Source organism: Chionomys nivalis, chromosome 19 (genome assembly GCF_950005125.1).
Source record: "Chionomys nivalis chromosome 19, mChiNiv1.1, whole genome shotgun sequence".
In the NCBI taxonomy this organism is placed as follows: domain Eukaryota; kingdom Metazoa; phylum Chordata; class Mammalia; order Rodentia; family Cricetidae; genus Chionomys; species Chionomys nivalis.
The window spans coordinates 61768964-61795268 of NC_080104.1; the positions used below are offsets into that span (position 1 = coordinate 61768964).

Sequence of the window (26305 nt, forward strand, 5' to 3'; positions counted from 1 at the left end):
CGATCCCTGGGTTCCCTCTGCCAAAGTGCCTTGCTTCAATTCAAGCCAAGTGCCTGGATCTGTGAGAAGTGGATGCTCCCAACACCTCTGTCTCCACATCCTGTCCCTCCTGGGACACAGAGGCAGCCACCCGCCACTCCCAGTCCTGTAAAAGAGAAATCACAGAGACAATGAAGAAGACAGGGACTCCTCCATGTGCCCTGCCCTGGGCCCTAGGAGCAAACCAGTCCCCCCTCCTCTCACCTGTCCACCAGCCGCACTGTCCTCTTCTCAGGGCCTGTCAGCAGACAGAGGCCCCTCCCTCACCCTCCCTTAGTGTTCCTTCATACACCAACACCCCACCCCCCCATCAGTAGGGTGTCCAGGACATTGTGTGACTCAGGAAACAGCTCAGACTGAGGCTTGCAGCAGGCCCAGAAGGAAGGAGGGGCGGTGGAGCCCGAGAAGGTGGCCTTGCTTGACCACAAGGGCTCTGAGGGTCTTTGCCTGAAGAGGGGGAGATCCGGACCAGGGGCAGGCGCCTGGAATGCAGTCCCGGTCCCTGCTGCTGCTCTTGCTGCTCTTGCTGCCCAGTTTCTCAGTCATCCTGACCAGAGGTGAGGCAAGGCTAGAGGTGAAGGGGTGGGGAGATGCTTAGTGAGGTCAGGGAAGAGGGCCGGCCAAGGCCCGGGCTCTGAAGGAACACTGGAGCGGGGAGATTCTGTAGGAGCCACCTGCGGGGAGCGCTGACTGCCCCAGGGGCTGCTGAGACCCAGGCTTTGGGCCTGGTGCCAGGGGTGGTGCTGTTGTGGAGTGGAAAGGAGGGTGCCCACCCCCAGAGAGAGGGCTCTTGGTGTGGGACAGACAAGAGAAAAAGCTGACCGCCTGCTACAGGGGATAGAGGAGCAAGAAGGGACACGGAGACATAGAAGGAACCACAAGGTCCCTTTCTGTCCAGCTGTCCCCACCCCCAGGGGCTCATTGCTGGCCTTTCCTGAAGGAAATCCCTTAGGCGTCTCAGCCATTCACCTCCCAGAAGCGCCCTTGTCCTCCTAAGCCCAGTTGTCCTGCTTCCGGGCAATGGAGAATAAACAGGAAGGGGGCTGGAGTAATAACAGAGTCGTGAATGGAAGAGCTGGGACGGGGACCATGTGGAGCCTGGGACTGGGGTGTGGTGTCATGGAGAGGATGGCAGAGAGCACCGCGCACCGTGCACCACGCTCCGCGCACCCACACGTGGGCCACGTGGGGGCTGCTGGTCACTGGCCTCTAAGGAGCACCCCGAGGGAGAAGGGCCTAGTGCCGCCTCTCCTCGTCTTGTATCCTCCCCAGAGCTTCTGTGTGGAGGTTCCCCAGAACCCTGCGCCAACGGAGGCACCTGCCTGAGGCTACCTCAGGGACAAGGAACCTGCCAGTGAGTGTGGTTCACGGGAGTGGGAGCCGCAGAGGAGGAGGAGGGAGAGCAGGAAGAGGGACGGCTGGCCTGAAATGTCCCTCTACCCCAGGTGTGCCCCTGGATTTCTGGGTGAGACTTGCCAGTTCCCTGACCCCTGCCGGGATACCCAACTCTGCAAGAATGGGGGCAGCTGCCAAGCCCTGCTTCCCACGCCCCCAAGCTCCCCTAGCCCTGCTTCTCCACCGGCCCCCAGCTTTTCCTGCACCTGCCCCTCCGGCTTCACCGGAGAGCGATGCCAAATCCATCTGGAAGACCTCTGTCCACCTTCTTTCTGTTTCAACGGGGGCCACTGCCATGTCCAGGCCTCGGGCCGCCCACGGTGTTCCTGCGAGCCCGGGTGGACAGGTAAGCACCCAGGGGTATTTAGGCCAGCACCTAAGGAGGGTTGCATCAGTTAGTCTTCCGGATGCCGCGACAAACACCAGGCAAAAGCTTCCGAAGTGTTTGTTCCGGTTCAGCCTGCTGGTTCTGCATCATGGTGGGGGAGCCATGTGACGGAACAGACAGGAAGCGGGGTGCTCTTGTTTCATGTCTGTTGCCCTGATAAACACCTGACAAAGAGCAGCATGGGGAGGAAAGGGTTTGTGTGGCCGACGTTTCCATGTGACAGCCCTTATGGAGAAGTCAAGGCAGGAACCCAGAGCTGTCAGTCACACAAAGCATCCTTGCCGGCTTCTTCTCACCTAGCTCCCTCCTGTCTTATAGCTCAGGTCCTCACCTAGGGAATGGCGCTGCCCACAGTGGGCTGAGTCCGCCTACATCAATGACAGACATGCCCACAGGCCAAACTGATCCAGGCAGTTCCTCAGCAGAGGCTTTCTTCTCAGGTGATCCTAGACTGTGGCAAGTCGGTAGACAAAAGCAGTCAGCGTACAGATGGAGATGAACGCTGATGTGCGGCTTGTTTTCTTTTTCTTATGCAGTCCAGGACCCCAGTCCAGGGAGCGGCGCTGCCCACTTTTAGAATAGGTCTTCCAACCCCACTTAACCCAACTGAGAAACCATCTCGCTACACATCTTCTTCTGGCCTCTATGGGTATCAGGCACACACATGGTGCACAGACATACAAACAAAACACCCGTACACACACAAAAAAATTATATGTAAAATGGAAAAAAGAAAAGAAGCTGGGTGGGGACAGTTGAGTCATAGTTCAGTGGGTAGCACCTGCTGCCAGTGCTGCCAGCCTGGGTTCAGTCCCTGGGATCCACACCACACAGTGGAAAAAGAAAACCAACAGAAAATAGAGCTGGAGAGAACAGTTCAGTTGTACACAGAACAGCTTGCCTGGCGTGCATGGATCGCTGTGTTGTTGCAACGGTGCATGCTTCAGCTGTGGCTGCACGTAGAGGCAGGATCAGAAGTTCAAAGTCAGAGCAGACACGCTGGCACACCTTTAATCCCAGCACTCAGAAGGCAGTGGCACAAGGATCTCTATGAGTTCGAGGCCAGCCTGGTTCCAGGACACAGCAAGTTCTAGGACAGCCAAGACCATTTAGAGAGACCCTTTGTCAAAAAAGGAGGAAGAGAAGTTCAAAGTCATCTTCAGATTCGTGGTGACGTGAGTCCTTGCCTTAAAGAAAACCAAAAACTAAATAACAAGAAATCCACTCAGAGAGGCAAAGTGACCCAGCAGGGTGGCTCTGAGGCTTTTCACCGCCCCCAAGAAGGTCACTGCAGGGAACCCAAGTTTCCCAAAGTATGCCAATTTGTAAAACTCCAATTTTTTTTATATTTATTTATTTATTATATACACAATATTCTGTCTGTGTGTATGCCTGCAGGCCAGAAGAGGGCACCAGACCTCATTACAGATCATTGTGAGTCACCATGTGGTTGCTGGGAATTGAACTCAGAACCTTTGGAAGAGCGGGCAAAGCTCTTAACCGCTGAGCCATCTCTCCAGCACTGTTAACTATGTGTACTTTCCAAAGTAGAAGATATGAACAGTATAATTACAACCCTTGTGGTGTACAGCAAAACTGAGGCAGGGCATGGAGCACCAAGATGAAGAGAACAAGAGAGTAACGGGAGAAAGACAGGAAAAGGCAGAGCGTGGAGCGCATGCACACGGAGCGCATGCACACGGACCGCCTAGCAAGCTTAGCTGCATAAACTACACCCAGCTGCGCCCGAAACAGCCCCTGCCCACACCACCCCTGTGCCCTGCTGCAGGTGAACAGTGCCAGCTCCGAGACTTCTGCTCAGCCAAGCCCTGTGCCAATGGAGGTGTGTGCCTGGCCACATACCCCCAGATCCAGTGTCGCTGTCCGCCTGGCTTCGAGGGTCACACCTGTGAACGTGACGTCAACGAGTGCTTCCTGGAGCCAGGACCCTGCCCTAAGGGAACTTCCTGCCATAACACCTTGGGCTCCTTCCAGTGTCTCTGCCCCGTGGGGCAGGAGGGGCCGCAGTGCCAGCTCAAGAAGGGACCCTGCTCTCCTGGAAGCTGTCTCAATGGGGGCACCTGCCAGCTGGTGCCAGAGGGAGACGCCACCTTCCATCTCTGCCTCTGTCCCCCAGGTAGAGCCTTCCGGCGGCTCTCCTGTACCCCTCTCCCTGAGCAGGGAGGTTCCTCACCCCTGGGTGGGCTCCATGGCTGATTCCACGATCCTGTCAGGTTTCACGGGCCTGGACTGCGAGGTGAATCCAGATGACTGTGTCAGGCACCAATGTCAGAACGGGGCCACCTGCCTGGATGGGCTGGGCACATACACCTGCCTCTGCCCAAAGACCTGGAAGGGTGAGTCGTTCAGAGCAAGTGCGGGCGGCGGCAGCGCCCCCTCCCTCCATCCTCGCGAGGCTCCCAGTGCCAGCCCCCGTCCCCTCTCCTGTCCCCTGCAGGCTGGGACTGCTCTGAAGACGTAGATGAATGTGAAGCCCAGGGTCCCCCTCGCTGCAGAAACGGTGGCACCTGCCAGAACTCAGCTGGGGGCTTCCACTGCGTGTGTGTGAGTGGCTGGGGTGGCCCAGGCTGTGACGAGAACTTGGATGACTGTGCACTTGCCACCTGTGCCCTGGGAGCCACCTGCATTGACCGCGTGGGCTCCTTTTCCTGCATCTGCCCACCTGGACGCACAGGTGCAGGCAGAGGATGCGGGGGTGGGGACATGGAAGGGGAGAAAGTTCCTGGAAGGCAACACAGAGTCCCAAGCAGCCTGCAAGAGCCTTGCCCCTCGGTCTCCCACAGGCCTCCTGTGCCACCAGGAAGACAGGTGTTTGAGCCAGCCATGCCATGGCAATGCCCAGTGCAGCACCAACCCTCTGACAGGCTCTTTCCTCTGCTTATGCCAGCCTGGCTACTCAGGACCCACCTGCCACCAGGACCTGGATGAGTGTCAAATGGGTGAGGGTTCCCCCGCAGAGTCCCTCTGAGGCCAGGCCTCTGTGCTCAACAGAAGACACAGCAGATGGTTTATCAAGTTGAAAAACTAAACCAGGCATGACTTAGTGTGATGTAATCCCACGTGCCTGTAACCCAGAATTCAGGGCACTGAAGCAGGAGGAGCCTCAACTACACACTGAGTTCCAGGGCATCCTGGGGTGCGTGAGACTGATTCAGAAGAACAACAGGCAAAGCTGGTGAGGTGTCCGTGGTTAAGGGACTTGCCACACAAGCCTGAGGACTGGAATTCAGATCCCCAGAACCCACACAGGCGGCAAACGCCAGGTGGGCATGAGGGCCCATCTGTAATTCCAGCCTCCGAAGGCAAAGACAGGGGCTCCCCCAGAAGAAGCTGACAGATTAGCCACACCTACAACGTCCGGGTCTGATAGACCCTGCTTCAGTGAGCAGGAGTGGGGAGCAGTCGAGGATTCCCAGCCTGCACCCTCACATCCACACATTGGGGCTCACCCACACTGTGTGCCCACACGTGCAAACACGTCGTCACACAAATGCATACCACATACACACAAATGGAAAAGATAGATAGATAGGTAGGTAGGCAGGCAGGCAGACAGACAGACAGACAGACAGACAGACAGACAGACAGCAAAACCATGAAAGGCTTATTTTCTTTGGAGGAGTCTCGACTAGGTTCAGCTCTTAGCCCAGTGCTCAACCCTCCGGACCCCACAGGTTGTCCCTGCCTGCTCCATTATAAACACACAGCCCCCTTCCCCATCAGACCCCCACACCTCCCCTGACACCTTGGCCTCCTTGTCCTTCCACCCCTGGCCTCCGTGGATCTCAGCTCTGCTCTCCTCTCAGCCCATCAAGGACCCAGTCCCTGTGAACATGGCGGCTCCTGCCTCAACACCCCTGGCTCCTTCAACTGCCTCTGCCCACCTGGTTACACGGGCTCCCGCTGTGAGGCCGATCACAATGAGTGCCTGTCCCAGCCCTGCCACCCAGGCAGCACCTGCCTGGACCTACTTGCCACCTTCCACTGCATCTGCCCACCAGGTACAGCTGGGCGGGACCGTGGATGGGAGAGATGGTGAAGGAAATTAGGACCGTGGGGGATCGCCTAGCCAGAGTGACTGGCATCAGTTTCCCCAGCATGCTTCTTTCTCTCGCCATGTCCCAGCTAAAACTAGGAACCCAAGGCCCCTAGGAGAAGGGCGGGCAGCCCTGTAATGAGACTGTGCACTGCATAATCCAGGGGCAGGGTGTGCCACCGGTTTCACAGTCATCAAGGAGCGTGTATCCTGGTCCGCTGTACATAGCGGCCTGGCCAAAGAGGACAGAATGACAGCGCATTTGCCTGTCATACCAGCCCAGAACCCCCCCTTAATTACACACTCTCCCTCAGAGAGGTGGAGCGTGAACCCTTGGCATTCCACACGGGTGGAGCGCTGGAGCCGGTGCGATAGGAAAGGAATGCGCACAGCTGCCCACACTTGTGCCTCCGTGCGAGGAGGAGAAAAAAATGCTCATTGCATCTCCAGCTCATAAATTAAAAAGCTGGACACCGAGAGGTGGAGTGAGACCTCTCCAAGGTCACACTGTCAGTGAGGAGCAGAGCCAAGATTCAAACCCTGGGCTTCAACCACCCCACCCCCTACAGAAAGCCGAGCAGCCCCCGAGCATCATGGCTCGGGCCACACACAGACCATGCACAGAGAAGCAGAAAAACTGCATCCAAGGGACAAGTTACAGGTAGCAAGAGGGGTCACGACAGACTCCCCAGGAAAGAGGAGAGGGTACAGAGGTCAGAAGGCTGACCATGAGACCGTTGAGATGAGGGTGAACTTGAAGGTGAAAAACGAGGCAACTCTGCCTCTGTAACATCTTTATTCCGATCCTCCTCCTCCACCACCATCACCATGAGACCTGCAATAACACCACCATCACCGTCACTACCACAGCTACCACCACCACAACCACCATCATGACCATCAATACCATCATCACCAACAGCACCACAACCACCGTCATGACCATCATCACCAACAGCACCACAACCACCGTCATGACCACCAATACCATCATCACCAACAGCACCACAACCACTGTCATGACCATCAATACCATCATCACCAACAGCACCACAACCACCACCATCATCACCAGCACTACCACAATGACCACCACTACAATCACAACCATCACCACCACCATCACCACACCCATGTCTGGATCCCTGCTCCCCTGGCACAGAGGCCTAGATAGTACACAAGGGCTAAATCATCCTCCAGAGAGATGCCCACTTTTCTGCTGTACTTTGAGAATCTCAGGCTGGGCAGTCCACCAGGACAGCCCCACCCTCTAGGTACACAGAAAGGGCTTCAGACAGCAGTTCCCCTCAGCCCTCTACAGGTACCCTGCTCCCTGAGCCTTCAGACCTGAGGGAAGCAGTCACACCCCCAGAGCAGCTAAGCCTCCGGGCAGCACTGGGGACAGCACTGGGGACAGCCCTGGGGACAGCCCTGGGGACAGCCCTGGGGGACAGTGGTACTCAAGTCCTAGGAGAGTTGCTGCAGAGCCCAGGTAGCCCAGGCAGAAAGCCTGGCTGCTGCTGGCTGAGCCTGGCTGATCCCCCTTCTCACCACGTCTGTGTCCTCAGGCTTGGAAGGGAGATTCTGTGAGGTGGAGACCAATGAGTGTGCCTCTAACCCTTGCCTGAACCAAGCTGACTGTCACGACCTGCTCAATGGTTTCCTGTGCATCTGCCTCCCTGGTAGGTGAAGAGTCCGGTCCAGGGAACCTCCAGAGGCCAGCATCTCTTTGAAGGCTCCTCCCTCTCTTTTTCAGCTCCCCGGACTCTTCCATCACAGCCCTAAATCCTCCCTTGCTCACTCTCCACCCTCACCCCTGCCCTGACAAGTCACTCTCCTTCCCTCTGTGTACCCCTCTGCACCTGGGGCTGGCTTTGGCTGGGCCTCCACAGACACAGAGAATGTCTCCTCCCCATGCTAACACGAGACAGCTTCTTTCTTTATCCGTGCTGGGGACGGAGGCAGGGCATGAGTGCCTGAGGTGAGCACTCTACCTCTGAGCCACCCCAGCCCAGGCACCATTACTACTCCCTAGCGCTATCACAGGGAGAAATGAGAGCCCGAGGGAAGCTGGGTAGCTTGCCCACACCACAGCCCAGCTGCATCATAGCCAGCAGGGGCTGAGCTCCACCCTATCTGTATCACTTCTGTTGCCCTGCAAACACCCTGAGTCTCCTCCAAGACTCACTTTTGTTCACGCTGTGCCTCCCTGCGTGACCGTGAGCACCCTCCGTTCCCACCCCCTCCCCTGCCAGGATTCACTGGTGCCAGGTGTGAGGGAGACATGGATGAGTGCAGCAGCGCCCCCTGTGCCAATGGGGGGCACTGCCGAGACCAGCCTGGAGCCTTCTACTGCGAGTGTCTCCCAGGTAAACTGAGGCTCAGACCCTGGGGGAGGGGGCCATCCGTGCAGTCTCTGACCCTCGCCTATGACACAGGCTTTGAAGGACCACACTGTGAGACTGAGGTGGACAAGTGTCTGACTGACCCCTGCCCCACGGGAGCCAGCTGCATCAATCTCCCGGGAGCCTTCTTCTGCCTCTGCCACCCTGGCTTCACAGGTCAGGAGACAACGGAAAGAACGGGGAGGGTGTGTGAGCCCGCTGGAGGTGTGTGAGCCCACTGGAGGTGTGTGAGCATGCTGGAGGTGTGTGAGCCCACTGGAGGTGAGGAAGAGTCCACTGGAGGTGTGTGAGCCCACTGGAGGTGAGGAAGAGCCCACTCTAGGTGTGTGAGCCCACTGGAGGTAGGGAAGAGCCCACTGGAGGTGTGTGAGCCCGCTGGAGGTGTGTGAGCCCGCTGAAGGTGGGGAAGAGCCCACTGGAGGTGTGTGAGCCCACTGGTGGGTGTTTGATGGTCCAGAAGTGAAAACGGGATGAGAATAGCAACCCTTAAATTAGTCAGGGCAAAAAGCACTTACAATGAGCTGCAAACGTGGTTCAGTAGCGACCTTGCCAAGTATGCATGGTCCGTGCTCCAATCCCCAGCACCGCAGGAAACGGTACATTAAATAAGAGGCTAAACATGACAACTGGGTTCAAAACACAGAGTCCACATGAAGGTGGACAGAGACAACAACCGGCCAAGTGGTCATCTGGCCATGCACCACATGCCTGCCAACACCACACACAATACACACCATACACACACACACCACACACAGACATACACCAACACACACACAGACACACACCATACACACACACATATCATACACACACACCGTACACACCATACACACACAGACACACCGTACACACACACACCATACACACATACACCATACACACCATATACATACACATACCATACACATATACACACACCATACACAATCACACACCGTATATACCATACACACACACACCATACACTCACACCATACACACACCACACACATACACACCACACACATTACACCAACACACACACATCTTAATTAATTAACTAAATGTCACAGCACCAGACCCAGATGCAAGACTGGCACAGCTGTGGTTGTCAGGTGGCTTTACCCGATGCAGGGTGAGCATCTTCCTGCTGACCACAGCTGAGTGTCGGAGAGAATGCAGAGGGTCCTAGGTCAGGGCCCCTTGAACCTTTACTCCACTGAGACCCCTTTTCTCTCAAGAAATTTGCATTCAACCTCAAGCCTATAAATATATGAAATATATAAATCAAGCATGCCTTGATAACAAGCCATAAAGATACTTTAAAACATTTATGATATACATATAAGTTTACCATTTGTTAAAGACAAATAGAAAACGTGCAGCCTGAGGTGGATTTGATTGCTTGTCGAAGACAAGACAACCTGGAGCTAACTGAACTGGATGCTCCACGCTGAGGACTGACAACAGGAAAATACCGCCTTTGTCTTCCGCCATTAAACCGACATAAGAAACTAGAGGATGGGAAACTCCGTGTGGACAGTAAAAACACCGCAGTTTACAACACGCAATAATCTCGCATCTGAGCCAGGCGTCGGGGCAGCCTTGCAGCTGTCTGTCACTGTGGAGCAGTGACACCAGCAGTAGAAAGTGGGGTGTTCTGTGCATTCTGAACCAAGGCCGCATGCGACTGCACAGTCAGGCATCTCAGACTCACGCTGCTCTTAAATTTTGAATTTTTGGTCATTGTATGTTAGAAAAATTTTACTGTTTTCAAAATTCTTGCAACTCCTACATTCAGTTATGAGGCCCCGTGTCTTTCCACGGGAGCCCGGACTGAAAATGGAAAGGCTCCCTAGACGAAGTGACCCTGAGGGCAGAGCAGCTCACTGAATGGGAGATAGTGGCTCCGAGCTGCAGGAGACCCAGAGCTGGGGAAGGACCAGGGCAAGGACAACAGAGACCCAGAAAGGACAGGAGCATGAGGGGTGACCTTTGACCCTCAGGACGAACAGGGGCTTTCTTTCCTCTCAGACTCCTCTCCCACCCACACTCACAGGCCAGTTCTGTGACGTTCCCTTGTGCACCCCCAACCTGTGCCAACCTGGTCAGCAATGCCAAGACCAGGAAGACAGAGCCCACTGCCTCTGCCCTGATGGAAGTCCCGGCTGTGTCCCTGCCAAGGACAACTGCACCTGCCACCATGGCCATTGCCAGAGGTAAGAGCCTACCACCATGCCCTCCTTCCCATCAGCCTCAGCTAGGACAGAAGACAGCAGGGGGCGGGGTGCAAGCCGGCAGGATGTGACCGGTGGGGGAACAGGAGAGAAATGGCAAGCGTCTTTGGGGAAAAGGAAGGGAGGCACAGCTGATGAGGGGCACCCATGGAGGGGACCGTCTGAGCATCGTGAAGGTGGCCGAAGACGGCTAGAGGGCAGAGCAGGGAAGAGAATGACTACCAGGGCTGCTCGTCTCTGCTACCTGAACAGCTACTGGGCATCTCTGCGTGGTCCCTTCCCGACACAGAACAAGCCAGGAGTGTTATCACAGCACGGTAATCCAAGAAAAGGCAACTGGATCAGGCAGCCAAGGCCACAGGCAGCTAGATAGTAGGTTTTGTGGCTGACCTGAGCCACAGGAGACCCTGGAAAGAACAGGATAGGGTTGAGGGAGAAGAAAGGAAAAGAAGGAGAGAGAGAATGAGGGACTTGATAGGTCCCTCCCCTTTTTTGTTTGTTTGTTTGTTTGTTTTTTGAGACAGGGTTTCTCTGTAGCTTTGGAGCCTGTCCTGGAACTAGCTCTTATAGACCAGGCTGGCCTCAGACTCACAGAGATCCTCCTGTCTCTGTCTCCCAAGTGCTGGGATTAAAGGTGTGCACCACCACTGCCCCCCCTCTTGTTTTAAGCTTAAAAAAAAAAAAAGGAGTGGGGCTTGTAGAAATGGCTCAGTGGTTATGAGCACTGGCCACTCCTGCAGAGGACAGGGGTTTGATCCCCAGAATCTATATGGTGGCTCATAGCTATCACACCTCCAGTTCAGAGAATCCAGCATCTTCTCCTGGCCTCTCTGGCCTCCACAGGCACCAGGCACACATGTAGTGCCCAGACCTACATGCAGACAAACTCCCAAACACATAGAAACAATAGGTAAACTAGGTCCTTAGAACGGGAACAGAAGGCAAACAAGAGTAGGAGCCAAAGAGGAGATGGTCTTAGGGTCCAGTCAACAAGGCAGGAGGGAAAGAGATGGACCGTTCCCTTTTCTTTATGATCAGATCCTCGTGTGTGTGTGATGCGGGCTGGACTGGGACAGAATGCGAGACAGAGCTTGGGGGTTGCATCTCCACCCCCTGTGCCCATGGGGGAACCTGCCACCCCCAGCCCTCTGGCTACAACTGTACCTGCCCCACGGGATACACAGGTGAGTCTCTCCCTATACCGTATACACTCCAGCCTGTTGCCTCACAAACCAACGCTGTGGCTAGGCCCTTTGGAGAAGTGAGTGTGGGCTACGGGGGGCACCACAGGTGACTCCTGGGTAGAAGGAAGAGGTCGGTGGGACAGGGGATTTTAGGGCACAGTGAGAAAGGAGATGAAAAACAGAAAGCAAGAGTCTCAGAGTTGCCTGTTCCTTCCCTCAGGGCTGTCCTGTAATGAGGAGGTGACAGCTTGTCACTCAGGGCCCTGTCTCAATGGTGGCTCCTGCAACACCAGCCCTGAGGGCTATTTCTGCACCTGTCCTCGGAGTCACACAGGCTCCCACTGCCAAACCCTTATCGACCACTGTGTGTCTGGTGAGTTCTGTCCTGGGTTCTGAACCACAGCTAGGTATAGGGACCAGGCAGGTCGCGCACGTGCGTGCGTGCGTGCGTGCGTGCGTGCGTGCATGTGTGTGTGTGTGTGTGTGTGTGACATTGCTTTGAAATTTTAACTGGGCCCCCCAAAAATACATAATACATGTGTGTGTGTGTGTGTGTGGTGGTGATGGCACAGTACAGGCTCCAAAGTTACAGAGAAACCCTGTCTCGGAAAACCAAATAAAAAACAAAAAAAAAAAAAAGATATTTTAACTGGAGACTGGGGATACAGTTCAGACGGTAGAGGGCACGCCTAGCATCCATGAAGCCTGTTCACTTGTAACCCCAGCTGTGGAGGCTGGGAGTGGAGGATCGGGAGTCCACTCCTGGTTACATGTCCAGTTGAGAATTGGCTCAGAGGGTCAAGCCCTAGCCACCAAGCCTGAAGCCTGGAGTTCAGTCCCCAGGACCCTCTGGTTTTAAATAATTAACTGGACATCCCTAAGCTGTACTGGTGAGCGGCAGACCACCTCTGTGCTGTGTGACCAAGGTCACGGGCCAGGTTACAGGCATGGAACCCAACCCCTCACAGACTCCTCTCTCCAGCCTCGTGCCTCAACGGGGGTACCTGTGTGAACAAGCCTGCCACTTTCCTCTGCCTCTGTGCCAGGGGCTTCCAGGGGCTCCGCTGTGAGGGGAAGATCAAGCCCAGCTGTGCAGACAGGTGAGCACGGTGTGGGTGTGAGGCCCCCAGGAGGAGCGGAGGAACCCTCAGCCCCCCATTTCCTCTCCACCTCTCCTTGAGCTCTAGGCTGTCACGGCTCCCCATCCTCTGGATGCCCCTCCTCCAAGGAGGTGACCTACATTTCCCCACAACCCAACTTGTTACCCTACATTACACGCTCCCCATCTCCCAGACCTTCCTACCGCACCATCTCTGTCTCCTCCAGCCCCTGCAAGAACAAGGCGACCTGCCAAGACACACCTCAGGGTGCCCGCTGCCTCTGCAACCCTGGCTATACAGGAAGCAGCTGCCAGGTGAGGTGCAATCAGCCAGATGTATGAAGTGGGAGAGGCAGGAGAGTGCCAGCTAGTGGGGTCTTGGGGACTAAGGGGCGGGCAACAGGGAACCTGGGACAGATGTCCACACGAAGGGATGTGCGAAAGCCTAGGGATTAGCTTCTCACTTGGGTGTGAGGTGAAGGCAGGAAAGCCAGGCAGGGTGGTGCACACCTGTCATCCCAGCACTTGGGAGGCAGAGGCAGGCGGATCTCTGTGAGTTCGAGGCCAGCCTGGTCTAGAAGAGCTATTTCCAGGACAGGAACCAAAAACTACAGAGAAACCCTGTCTCAAAAATCCAAAAAAAGGGCTGGAGAGATGGCTCAGAGGTTAAGAGCATTGCCTGCTCTTCCAAAGGTCCTGAGTTCAATTCCCAGCAACCACATGGTGGCTCACAACCATCGGTAATGAGGTCTGGTGCCCTCTTCTGGCCTGCAGACATACACACAAACAGAATATTGTGTACATAATAAATAAATAAATAAATATTTTTAAAAAAATCCAAAAAAAAAACAAAAACAAAAAAAAAAGACCAGCCTCAGCTACATGACAAGTTTGAGGCCATCTTGGAGTAGATGAGACCTTATCCCCCACTCCCACCCAACACCCAAAAAAAGTCTGAGTGTTGGGGGTAAGCTGGACGGATTTCTGATGCTGGAGACTGTACCGGAGAGGGTATCGGCTCAGCCCATTTGCAAGCAAGTCTTCTTAGAAATGAGAGGGCTTGAGGGAGCCACAGCTGGCAGAGGCTCCTCTCTGGGTCTCAGAAGCGCAGGCCTTCCTGTCATAGTCTCTTCCAACCCCCAGACTCTGGTTGACTGGTGTGCCCAAAAGCCCTGCCCACACACTGCGCAATGCCTCCAGAGCGGCCCTTCCTTCCAGTGCCTGTGCCTCCAGGGATGGGCAGGACCTCACTGTGACCTCCCTGTGTCCTGCCAGAAAGCTGCGGTGAGCCAAGGTACCAGCCCCTGGACCAACCGGGGAGCAGAGCGCTCCCCTGTCCCAACCCCCAGGGCAGTCACAGAGCTATGTCACAGCCAAAACAACCAAGAGAAGCTAGAGAGATTTATTCCACAGTTCAGCACACAGCACACCCTCACACGGGTACTACAGTCATTACCAACAGCCCGGGGGAGGGGGGCACAGTTTAACAGAGCCACTAGCAGCGAGTCTTACCCGGAGCCACGCAGTCCCACCATGGCTAGAATGCCCTGGGATGAACCAACACAACCCAACAGCGCCGACTTCTCTCCTCCCGGCCTCTCTGCGTCAGCCCCACCACTTCCACCCAGCTTAGATCCCTCCCTGCTGTCTGTCTCCCCAGGCGTGGAGGTCTCTGACCTGTGCCAGAATGGAGGCGTCTGTATGGACAGCGGCTCCTCCTACTTCTGCCACTGTCCTCCTGGATTCCAGGGCAGGTCGTGCCAGGACAGAGTGAACCCCTGTGAGTCCAAGCCGTGCCAGCACGGGGCCACCTGTGTGGCTCAGCCCAACGGCTACATCTGCCAGGTAAGAGGTCTAGAGGGGTAAAACGCGACAGCGCGGTAGAGTGGGTGAGAACCGAGTTTACCCAGTCCCCTCTTCGACCCACGCACCCAACCCCCACCAGGTCAGGCCATTCCCCGCTACCTCTTTTCCCTTCTTCTATCTATCTATCTATCTATCTATCTATCTATCTATCTATCTATCTATCATCTATCTATCTATCATTCATCTATCTGTCTATCTATCTATCATCTATCTATCATCTATTTATCATCTATCTATCTATCTGTCTATCTATCTATCTATCATCTATCTATTGTCTGTCTGCCTATCTATCACCTATCTATTTAGAATTCTACCTTGATATCTACATCAAACTCCTACAACCCTGGCCTCTGCATTTGTTCTTCTGCTGGCTCAGTCTTCATCCCACCGCCAAGGGGATCTACTAAAACAGAAGCTGGCCTGTCCCTCCCTCATTACACCTCCACGGACAGCTTCTTCCAAAGTCCCACAGGACTATCTTCCCGCTGTCCTCGGGCCACACCTGCTCCCGTCCCGGCTCGTCGTCCTTGTCATGTCCGTGTCCGTGTCCTGTCCCCCACCCCACCACACACACACCACACACACACACACACACACACACACACACACACACACACACGGCCATGCACTGCTCACCGCTCTGGCTGCTTCTCACACACCCACAGGGGTCCTGCCTTTGAACCCCATGCTCTGCTGCTGCTATGCCCAGAGCAGCCTTTCCCCCACCTCGCCTCTTCCACCGCAGGGTGGCCTGGAGGCCCTTCCCCCCAACACACAATGTCCCGTGTTTCTCAGAGTTGGAGGAGGGCTTCTCCTCATTGGTCCAGGCCACTACCCAGGAGAGGAAACACTGGGACTAAAGAGCAACCAGTCCAAATCCTGTGCTCAGAAACACAACGTTTTTAAATCGTGTGAGTGCTTTGTATGTATGTGCGTTCACCACATGCGTGCCCAGCACCTATGGAGGCCAGAAGATTCAGATCCCTGGAACTGGAGCTGCTGACAGTTGTGAGCCGCCATGCCGGTGCTGGGAACTGAACCCAGGCCTCTGGAAGAGCAACAAGTGCTCCTAATCGTTGAACCACCTCTCCTGCCTCTAAACACAGATGCTTTTTTTTTTTTTTTTTTTTTTTTGAGACAGCGTTTCACTGTGTAGCCCTGGCTGGCCCAGAACTGGCTGCTACTAGTCTGTAAACCAGGCTGGCCTCTGCCTCGTGAGTGCTGGGATTAAAGGCATGAGACCCTGTGCCCAGCAAAGAAATGACTTTTGTTTGTGTTATTTGCCTTTGTGTTCTTAACTGCTCTGCCACCTCTCCAGCTCCTCACCCCTACTATCCACCCACACCACTTCTGGCCTTGAACTCACTGTGTTGCTTTGGATGACCTTTAACTCTCCTGCCTCCACCTAGTCAGCGCTGGGATGGCAGGTGTGCACCCTACTTTATAGCTATGGGGATCAAACTCGGGATCATGTGTATTCTTAGTTAGGGTTTCTGTTTCTACGTGAATGACAATGGGCGCAATAAAGAAACCGAATTAACCACCTCGTTCCAAGCTGCAGAGGTTGTCTCCCAGGAAGCAAGAAGTGAGGGGGTAAATGGGAACTGAGAAGGGGGCCTTTGAGAGGGGCCGGCTTGGGAGTAGGGATAGCGGGAGCACTGACCCAGAGGCTAGCACTGACCCAGACAACAGACACCAGAGTCTACTGAAGGGCCACAAGTTCTAGTCAGAGGTAAGGAGAGTGACCACCTGCCCTGCCTGTTTTAGCAGGCAGGAACTTTCTTCAGCCTCTGAGGGAAAGGGCACGACCTTGGAAAAAGGACTTTCTTGGGGGACTAGATGCTGTGAGAGCCACCAGGTCCAGACAACTCTTTTTTTGGAGTTTTTTTTTGTTTTTGTTTTTGTTTTTTGAGACAGGGTTTCTCTGTAGCTTTGGAGGCTATCCTGGAACTGTAGACCAGGCTGGCCTTGAACTCACAGAGATCCACCTGCCTCTGGAGTGCTGGGATTAAAGGCGTGCTCCATCACCACCAGTCTCACAGCTGAGAGTCTTACATCATGATCAGCAGGCAGCAGGAAGAGACAGGGAGCCACTAGGCCTAGCCTGAGTTTCTGACACCTCCAAGCCCACTCCCTAGTGACACACTTCCTCCAGCAAAGCCACTTCTGTTCCGACATGGTCACTCCCTATCGGCTTTGCGGGGGGGGGGGGGGGGGGGGGAAGCATTTTTATTCAAACCACCACACAAGGCAAACACTTTACCCACTTAGTTATGTCTCCTAGCATCGCCATATCTAACCCTTACAAACATTTTCAGACAAAGAGAAGCAGGGTGGGGCTAGGGATGACCCTGTCTCAAAAATGAAGAGAAGCTCACTCACTATTCCCCTCCACGCATTCCCACAGCCTCTGGAGTCTCTGTGAGTCCATTTTCTCTGACTCCTCTCCGAAGCCTCCCTTCTGGCATGCCATCTGGCACAGAACTTGTAACTTTGCCCTCACAAAGGAAAAACCACAGTGTGGCTCTGGGCAATGCCAGTCTTGCTTTGATCCTCGCCCCTGACAAGGCCGTGTGGCTTTCGAAAGTATCTTCACCTTTTGGCCAACTGTTTCGTTATCTGGGGAGTGAGGATTAAGTGTGACGTTTCTTTAGAGCTGCTAAGAGAACCGTGTGATACCGATTACACAATCAGCACTATCTCTGTGTCGACCAAACCTCACTGAACCAGGATGAGCGCTACCCTCCCCTTCTTCTGTACTACAGAAGACACTACCTGGCGGGGGAGGTGGCTCAGCCAGGAAAGCACTCTCCTCAAAAGCCTGAAGATCTGAGTTCAGATCCCCAAAACCCGAGTACAAAGCTGGGCTCAGCAACACATGACTGTAATCCCGGTGAGACGGAGGCAGAGACAGGCAGATCCTGAGGAGTTAGTGGGCCAGCTAGCCTGACCTGACTGACAAAGCTCCCAGCCAATGAGAGACCCTGTCTCAAACAAAAGATGGAAAAGCCTGAGGACCAACACTGAAAAGCCCTCTGACCTACACGCGTGTACACATGCATGTACACACACATACGCATGTCACAAGCAGGTATTCAGGGGATGCTTAACAAATCAATGAGAGAGGCTGGGAAAAGAATGAGGCAGTGCTCAGTGTCACTTGTTTGGGACCGAGGGCTAAGCTCTGTCACTGAGGAGTAGCATGTCGTGTTTAAGGCAGGCTGTGAGGGATGACGGGGAGGCCATCGGACTACTCGAGCTCAGCTCATCCAGTGTCTCATCTCCGTGTCTCCAGTGTGCCCCCGGCTACGAAGGACAGAACTGCTCCAAAGAACAGGACGCTTGCCAGTCTCAGCCCTGCCACAACCACGGAACCTGCACCCCCAGGCCTGGAGGCTTCCACTGCACCTGCCCTCCAGGATTTGTGGGGCTGCGCTGTGAGGGGGATGTGGACGAGTGTCTCGACCAACCCTGCCACCCCACGGGCACTGCAGTCTGCCACTCTCTAGCCAACGCCTTCTATTGCCAGTGTCTGCCTGGACACACAGGTGAGGCCTGGGGTCTCCGGGGCACAGCTAAGACCGGGAACACCCAGACAGTCCCTCGCTCTCTGCCTCCACACCTCTCCCCAGAGAAGATGCCCCAGCATCCTCTTGCCCACATAGTGTGTGCTGAACCGACTGTCAGGAGTAAGTCAAGACAGAGGCAGTGACTGAAGCCAGGTGTGATCGCCAATCTTGCCCCCACCACAGGCCAGAGGTGTGAGGTGGAGACAGACCCCTGCCAGAGCCAGCCCTGCTCCAATGGAGGGTCCTGTGAGGTCACAACAGGACCACCCCCTGGCTTCACCTGCCACTGCCCCAAGGTAAGTGCTGCAACCCCCGTTTCTCTCTAAGGTAAGAATGCCAGAGCCAGAACCCTAGGGCAGTGAGTAGGGGAACCCCAGAGATAGGATAACTGGAGAGGGCCCAAGTTCACCGCGGTTCTCAGAAACAGGGGAAAGGCAATATCAGAGGGCAGCGGTGGTGCAATTTATCCTCCCTGCACTTGGGAGGTGAGGCAGGAGGCTCAAGAGTTCAAGGTCGGGGCTGGAGAGAGGACTCAGAGGTTAAAAGAGTTCAAGGCCATCCTTGCCTATGATGCAGTGGAGGTTGGTCTGGGCTACACAGGACTATCTCAAAAGAACAAAATGAAACAAAACCAACCCTTCCTAGAATGGCTTTAGACAAGTTCTTTAAACTCTGTGTGTGGGGACAGGCGTGAGTGAGGGCAGGAACTGGCTGAAGCCTCCCTTGTGACAATAGGCTGTACCTTCCTTCATTATCCTAACATAACACTCAGGAGCCAAACCCCTTTCTCTGCTCATGCCTTCCTCCTGTTTACCCTGGGAAGGAAGAGGAGAGCTTGCGACCTCTCCAGGGACACAGCAAGTGGTCAATTGCACTAGCCGATTAGTCTTCATGGCCCTGAAACTGAGCATGGCTGCACAGCCCCACTTCACCCATTCCCACCACCATGGATGTTGCACCTACGTGTGTGGAGTTAGCAGGGGCGTAGCTGCAACATTCATTACAATTGACTTGATGCAGCCAGGCGGTGGTGTTGCATGCCTTTAATCTCAGCACTCGGGCAGAGGCAGGCAGATCTCTGTGAGTTCAAGGCCAGCTTGGTCTAAAAGAGCTAGTTCCAGGACAGCTAGGACTGTTACACAGAGTAACCCTATCTCGAAAAACCAAAAAAAATTGACTTCATGCTCTCTGAGGCTCCTCTTGCATATGACAGTCTAGAGCCCTCTGTGCAGGGTTACACCAGGCCCTGCTTCAGGAAGACTGATACAAGGTTCTTTTGTATTCTCTCCTCTCTGCCACAGGGTTTTGAAGGCTCCACCTGCAGCCACAAAGCCCCTTCCTGTGGCACCCATCATTGCCACCACGGAGGCCTATGTCTGCCCTCCCCTAAGCCAGGCTCCCCACCCCTCTGTGCCTGCCTCGGTGGCTTTGGGGGCCCTGACTGCCTGACACCCCCAGCTCCACAAGGTTGTGGGCCCCCCTCACCCTGCCTGCACAATGGTAGCTGCTCTGAGACCCCCAGGTCCGGCAATCCTGGCTTTCAGTGCTCCTGCCCTCCTGACTCTCCAGGGCCCCGGTGTCAAAGGCCAGGGGAGAAGGGGTGTGAGGGCCGAGGTGGTGATGGGGCTTGTGATGCTGGCTGCAGCGGCCCAGGAGGAGGCTGGGATGGAGGGGACTGCTCCCTGGGGGTCCCTGACCCCTGGAAGGGCTGTCCCCCCCATTCCCAGTGCTGGCTTCTTTTCCGGGATGGGCGGTGCCACCCACAGTGTGACTCTGAAGAGTGTCTGTTTGATGGCTATGACTGTGAAACCCCTCCAACCTGCACGTGAGCCTGGAGCCTGGGAACAGGGTGGGGTACGGGCGGTGGGGAGACATACATGCCCGAGCTACAGGATGACCACACTGGACTCCAGGGAGTGTCCTTGCTAAGAAAAACCCTGGGTTCCAACCCAGGGATGGAATGACTGACAGTGGGGGGCACAGCCTTTGTCTGGACCCCTGAGAGCTCTAAGGTCTCAGGCCTCAGCTTCCCTTCCCCAGACCTTCTGCCACAGAAAACCTCCCCTGGCAACCAGCACTCCCAAGAGAAAGGGTCTTGGACCCTCTTTCTGGGGGAGGGGCAGGATGAAAGGTTGGTCTCAGGAGATGGTGTTTGGCCACCATCCTTAGCCACTAGAGAGCCAGAGGTAACGGAGAGGCAGTGAATCTCTGGGAAGAGCCCTGAGTCCATCTCTCCTCTACCTGCAGCCCAGCCTACGACCAATACTGCCGAGATCACTTCCACAATGGCCACTGTGAGAAAGGATGCAACAGCGCTGAATGCGGCTGGGACGGGGGCGACTGCAGGCCAGAAGCCGGAGACTCAGAGTGGGGGCCCTCCCTGGCCCTGCTGGTGGTGCTGAGTCCCCCAGCCCTGGAGCAGCAGCTGCTGGTCCTGGCCCGAGTGTTGTCCCTGACTCTGAGGGTCGGGCTCTGGGTGAGGAAGGACAGCCATGGCAGGAACATGGTGTTCCCCTATCCGGGGACCCGGGCCAAGGAGGAGCTGAGCGGAACTCGGGATTCCACTTCATGGGAAAGACAAGCCCCTCACACCCAGCCTCCAGGCAAGGAGCCAGACCCCCTTGGTGCCGGGTAAGCAGAGATGGAGGCGAGGGCCAAATGTTATTTAGATGGAGTAGGAGAAGGGGAGCAGGGGACAAACGGGGGTCCCTGAAGTGCCTCTTCTCCAGGTTTGTGGTGGTGATGGGAGTGGATTTGTCCCGCTGTGGTCCGGAACACCCTGCATCACGCTGTCCCTGGGACTCAGGGCTCCTGCTGCGCTTCCTTGCTGCAATGGCCGCAGTGGGGGCCCTGGAGCCCCTGCTGCCTGGACCCTTGCTGGCCGCTCACCCTCAAGCAGGGACCAGTAGGTGACCCTACCACCCCCCTTGACCTTTGTGCATGCCATCTCTGGTAGAGATCAAAAAGTGAGACCCAAAATATTGTGTGGGGAACTTGGTCTCCCTAACACCTCCTCTGAAACCCCTGGGACATGCATTCAGTGGTCTCTCTATTGCCTTAAGAACTTTTACTAACCTCTGGCATAGTTCTACGACCAAGGGCTCCGGTTTATTAAAGAACAGTAGCTAGCATACCTAACATATCGTATCATACGGCTCTCTAAGCATTTTACCGTTAACACGTTTACCTAAGACGGGTGAGGAAACTGAGGCAGGCTACTCCACTGGCCCTGTCTCCCTGAGAGTGCGCCCCCTTTGTAACTGTCTGTCTCCTACCAGGGCCACCTACCGAGCAGCTTCCCTGGCCTGTTTTGTGTTCACCAGTGGCTGGGGTGCTTCTCCTGGCCCTTGGGGCTCTCCTTGTCCTCCAGCTCATCCGGCGACGGAGGCAACGGCGAGAACATGGGGCCCTGTGGCTGCCCCCTGGTTTCATTCAAAGGCCTCGGACACAGCAGGCACCCCACCGGCGGAGGCCCCCGCTAGGGGAGGACAGCATTGGTCTCAAGTGAGACTGGAGAGGGGAATGCTCAGAAATACTGCTGCAGACCTGGAGGGTTTCCGGATGCTGGAGATGCTGATGGCCCTAGCCTATATAACTAACCCCTACCTACTCACCCCCTCCAGGACGCTGAAGCCAGAGGCAGAAGTGGATGAGGACGGAGTAGCCATGTGCTCAGGCCCTGAGGAGGGAGAGGAGGTGGGCTGGATGAAAGGCTGGGGTGGGAATGGCGTGGAGGTGCCAAGGCTGGGGTGCGAGGGGCACGGAGGTGCCAAGGCTGGGGTGGGAGGGGCACGGAGGTGCCAAGGCTGGGGTGGGAGGGGCACGGAGATGCCAAGGCTGGGGTGGGAGGGGGACGGAGGTGCCAAGGCTGGGGTGGGAGGGGCACGGAGGTGCCAAGGCTGGGGTGGGAGGGGCACGGAGGTGCCAGGGCTGGGGTGGGAGGGGCACGGAGGTGCCAGGGCTGGGGTGGGAGGGGCACGGAGGTGCACTGGCAGTGCAAGGACAACTCTGTGGCCTTCACTACCCCTTGCTCTTGCCCCAAGGCTGAAGAAACAGCCTCGGTCTCCAAGCGCCAGCTCTGGCCACTGAACAGCGGCTGTGGAGAGCTCCCACAGGTAGCCATGCTGACACCTCCTCAAGAGTGTGAAACGGACACGTGTGGACCTGGTACACAACCAACCTAGAACCCCCCAAAAATTCTAGTGACCCTTTTAGAGGCAAAGCCCATTAGTATCCAAACTGGAGTCTTTAGAACAATGGCTCTCAGAGCCGGGACCTGGGACAGAACAGCACCATGTGGAGATGTCAGGAATAAACTCAAACTCTCAGCAAGCTGCCAGGCCTCTACACAAGTGCGCCTCAGGTCCAGGCCTGAGAGCCCTGGAGAACACCCTGCTCTTGTTCCTGCTGAACCGCTAAATCAAGAGCTAGATGCACTGCCGAATGCCTTTAATCCCAGCACTGGGGAGGCAGAGGCAGGCAGATCTCTGTGAGTTTAAGACCAGTCTGATCTACAGAGTGAGTTCCAGGACAGTCATAGCTACATAGTGAGACCCTATCTAAATCCCCCTTCCCAATCCCTCCCCACCCAAACAAGAGGCAGAGCTTGTCTTCTGGCTTCAGTTCTCCTGGCGGCCATGTTATTCTTCTTGTGTTCTTTCATGTGGCCTTGCACTCGTTCTCACCCACAGATGGGGTGGCGCCCCTGATGCCCGCAGTCTTCTGTGAGCCAGTGGAATCCACGATTGTCCAGGGGCCGTGGCTGGGAAATCCTAAACCCTGGAAACCACTGCTGGATAGAGGGGCCTGCCCCCAGGCTCACACTGTGGGCACTGGAGAGACACCCCTGCACCTGGCTGCCCGATTCTCTCGACCAACCGCTGCCCGCCGCCTCCTTGAGGCTGGGGCCAATCCCAACCAGCCTGACCAGGCGGGGCGCACCCCACTTCACACTGCAGTGGCTGCTGATGCTCGGGAAGTCTGCCAGGTCAGCGCTCACTGGGGTCCCTGCACGAAGTAGTAGTAAGCTTGCAAGTAAAACGGAGAGGTCTTCTCTAGGGCCTGACAGGGAGGAAACTGAGACCCACGAGCTGACAGCGACTGGAGAGGGTTGAAGGGCCTACCATTTAATCCCAGCACCGGGGAGGCAGAGGCAGGCACATCTGAGTCCCGGGCTAGCCTGGGCTGCATAGCGAGACCTTGTCTCAAAACCAAACAGACAACAAAAGCATGAGGGGCCTGGCCTAGAAGTCCATGGTAACCCAGGGGTCACAGGCCCTTTCTGTCTCCCCAGCTCCTATTGGCTAACAGACGGACTGCCGTGGATGCACGCACAGAGGACGGGACTACACCTCTGATGCTGGCTGCCAGGTTGGCAGTGGAGGACCTGGTTGAAGAACTGATCGCAGCCCGAGCGGATGTGGGAGCCAGAGATAAAAGGGGTATGGTTGGAGCTGGTGTGCCTCCGAAATGTTGGGCAGAGCGGGAATGAGGGGAGGTTCAGCTAACAGGCGCAGCAGGGTTGACTAGAGGTACGAGTGAGTTTCCCCTTCGCCGTCAACTACACATCTTGCCTCAGTCCGTGAAACCGGGATGGAAAAAGTATCTGCGGGAACGGGATGGGGATACCCCGGTCCCACCAGTTCAGAACAATACCCATTGTCCCTCCCGCGCGCCGCTGACGTCACCAGGGCAACGCTTGCCGCCGACTGTCGGTTGCCAAGGCAACGCTTCCCGCCTCTCTGAGAAACCCAAGTAGTTGTGTGTCGTGTCCCCCCCCCCCCCGCCCCATCACCAAGGCCAGAACCCGTGGGAAACTGGAACGCAGGAGTCTGGCCCCCACCTGCGGGGTAACCGGCTCCCATGTGGTGCCCTAGGAAAAACGGCCCTGCACTGGGCCGCGGCTGTGAACAATGCCCGAGCGGCCCGCGCCCTCCTCCAGGCTGGAGCTGATAAAGATGCCCAAGACAACAGGGTGAGCCCCCGACGCAGACGCCCCGCAGAACAAGCCGAAAGCACGGGAACCCCGCAAGCTCACGGGGGGCGGGCCCAGCGTCTGGCGGGAGGGGACAGCACCCGCTGGGCGGGGACTCCCTGACCGCCCCGTCCCCGGGCTTTCCGGTCCCCGCCCCGCAGGAGCAGACGCCGTTGTTCCTGGCGGCGCGCGAAGGAGCCGTGGAGGTGGCGCAGCTGCTGCTGGAGCTCGGGGCGGCCCGTGGGCTGCGGGACCAGGCCGGGCTGGCCCCGGGCGATGTGGCCCGGCAGCGAAGCCACTGGGACCTGCTGACGCTGCTGCAGGGGGCGGGGCCGCCGGAGGCCCGAGCGCACGCACGCACCGCGCCCGGGGGCGGGGCCGCGCCGCGCTGCCGGACGCTGTTGGAGGGAGTGCGCCCGCGCGGGGGCGGAGCGTGCCTGCGGGCTCGCGCTGGGTCCGTGGACTTGGGGGCGCGCGGGCGCGGGGGCGCGGCTTACGCGCGCTGCCGGAGCCGGTCTGGAAGCTCCGTAGAGCCGCCCTTGCGCGGCCGCCGGTTTTCCGCGGGCTCCCGTGGGCGACGCGGGGCCAGGGCAGCACAGGATGACTGGCCTCGCGACTGGGTGGCCCTGGAAGCCTGCGGCTCCGCCCGCAGTGCGCCGATCCCGCCTCCCAGCCTGACCCCGTCCCCGGAACACGGATCACCTCAAGTTGCCTGGGGTCTGCCAGTCCACCAAGAGGTGCCCTTAAACCAGGGTGGAGAGAGTCAAAACTAGGCAGCTGCACGGAGGGAAGGGAATGACGGGCATTCCGGAAGACTCCAGACTTAATAAGCGCTGTGCTCGCTTGTCCTCCCTATAAAAGATGCACAGCCCCGGGAAGAGGATTTAGGATCTCCGAGTAACACACGTCGAGCTTTCCCTGGAAAATAGAGCAGCTACAGGAGAACAAAGTGGACTTTGAGAATCCCTAAACTGGAACCAAAAACTGTGGGCAAACTGGGTGTAAAATGTGTCTTGTGGACCGGGCGGTTGGTGGCGCACGCCTTTAATCCCAGCACTCGGGAGGCAGAGGCAGATGGATCTATAAGAGCTAGTTCCAGGACAGGCTTGAAAGCTACAGAGAAACCCTGTCTTGAAAAACTACAAAAAAAAAAAAAAGTGTCTTGTGTATGGCTTCCCAAGGGGAGCTAATGCACTCCACTGCCCACAAGTAGCCGGCAAATATTTATTGAGCACCTACTATGTGCCGGGTGTGTGGATGATGAGCGGTAACCAGTGGCCGCCCCAGCTGATGACTCCTTGACCTCCCTTTGTCCCCCCCCCCAGGAAAATGGTGCAGGGATGAGGCTTTGCTCTCTAGCCTCTGCTATCTCTAAGAACCCCAAACTCGTGATAATAAAGCTGATTTAAAGTGTTACTTTGTTTGTCCGAGGAATTGGACTGTGCATAGCGTTTGGGAAACTTAGTACCCTAGGTTCTACGGAGGTCAACCATAAATTAAGGGCAAACACAACTTGGGGATCCCAGTTCATTTGGGGGAATCATCTGAAAAAAGAGAGTCTCTACTAGTCAAATATACAAGGTGATATACACTGTCCCTCATCCAAGGGCATTTAGCTCCAGCCAGAGATGCCTAAGGTCTCCATGAAGGGAGACAGGACAGGAGGATCTTGAAGTTGCCTTGCAGCCTCAAGGCTTTACCTCAATACTGATAAGCCTGTGATGAGCCGCCAGGAGGCCATTCTGGGAGAGCATCAGCCCCCATTTATAGAGCATCCGCCACATGCCCATTACAGTTAACACTTCCTAATTCTTCTGAGGCCACTTCACCCTTTCACAAACTGAAGCCCGAAGATGTCATTCACCTAAGAAGGCAGGGCTCCAAGCCACTCAGCTCTAAATTCACACGGCAGGTGGCCATTTGAAGACCCCAGGTGTTGATCCTGCTCCCTCTTGGGACTAACCAGAACTGGTCAAAAGCCAAATTAAGTTCTGTATTCCACTCTCAGGAGCCCAGGCAAGTCTTCGCCCAGCCTTTGTCTCCACCAGCTCAGCTGCCAGTGAACTGGTCACACTCGGATCCCCTCTGTGATGCCTGAGGGGAGGGCAGT

At 56.1% G+C, this 26305-nt stretch overlaps 1 protein-coding gene across 1 annotated transcript; it reads left to right on the top strand.

The window, feature by feature from the left end:
• Positions 1–413: 413 nt before the first annotated feature.
• On the top strand, positions 414–25600 carry Notch4 (notch receptor 4). The gene is made up of 30 exons (XM_057751691.1): positions 414–596; positions 1312–1393; positions 1485–1780; positions 3612–3959; positions 4057–4179; positions 4281–4517; positions 4627–4782; positions 5650–5844; positions 7448–7561; positions 8135–8248; positions 8318–8440; positions 10326–10485; positions 11542–11687; positions 11908–12060; positions 12670–12787; positions 13014–13101; positions 13930–14080; positions 14447–14631; positions 17948–18200; positions 18405–18517; positions 19523–20046; positions 20469–20852; positions 20951–21126; positions 21500–21725; positions 21845–21917; positions 22265–22388; positions 22913–23208; positions 23515–23662; positions 24098–24195; positions 24357–25600. The coding sequence occupies exons 1-30, from the start codon at positions 527–529 to the stop codon at positions 24966–24968; spliced, it is 5886 nt and encodes a 1961-aa protein (XP_057607674.1). The 5' UTR covers positions 414–526; the 3' UTR covers positions 24969–25600.
• Positions 25601–26305: the final 705 nt, after the last annotated feature.

Excerpts from the sequence above, each read along its gene's own strand:
- Notch4 (XM_057751691.1), top strand. The coding sequence starts at position 527 with ATGCAGTCCCGGTCCCTGCTGCTGCTCTTGCTGCTCTTGCTGCCCAGT. Across the intron at positions 597-1,311 it reads CTCAGTCATCCTGACCAGAG|AGCTTCTGTGTGGAGGTTCC; the intron begins GTGAGGCAAGGC and ends TATCCTCCCCAG. Across the intron at positions 13,102-13,929 it reads ATACAGGAAGCAGCTGCCAG|ACTCTGGTTGACTGGTGTGC; the intron begins GTGAGGTGCAAT and ends TCCAACCCCCAG.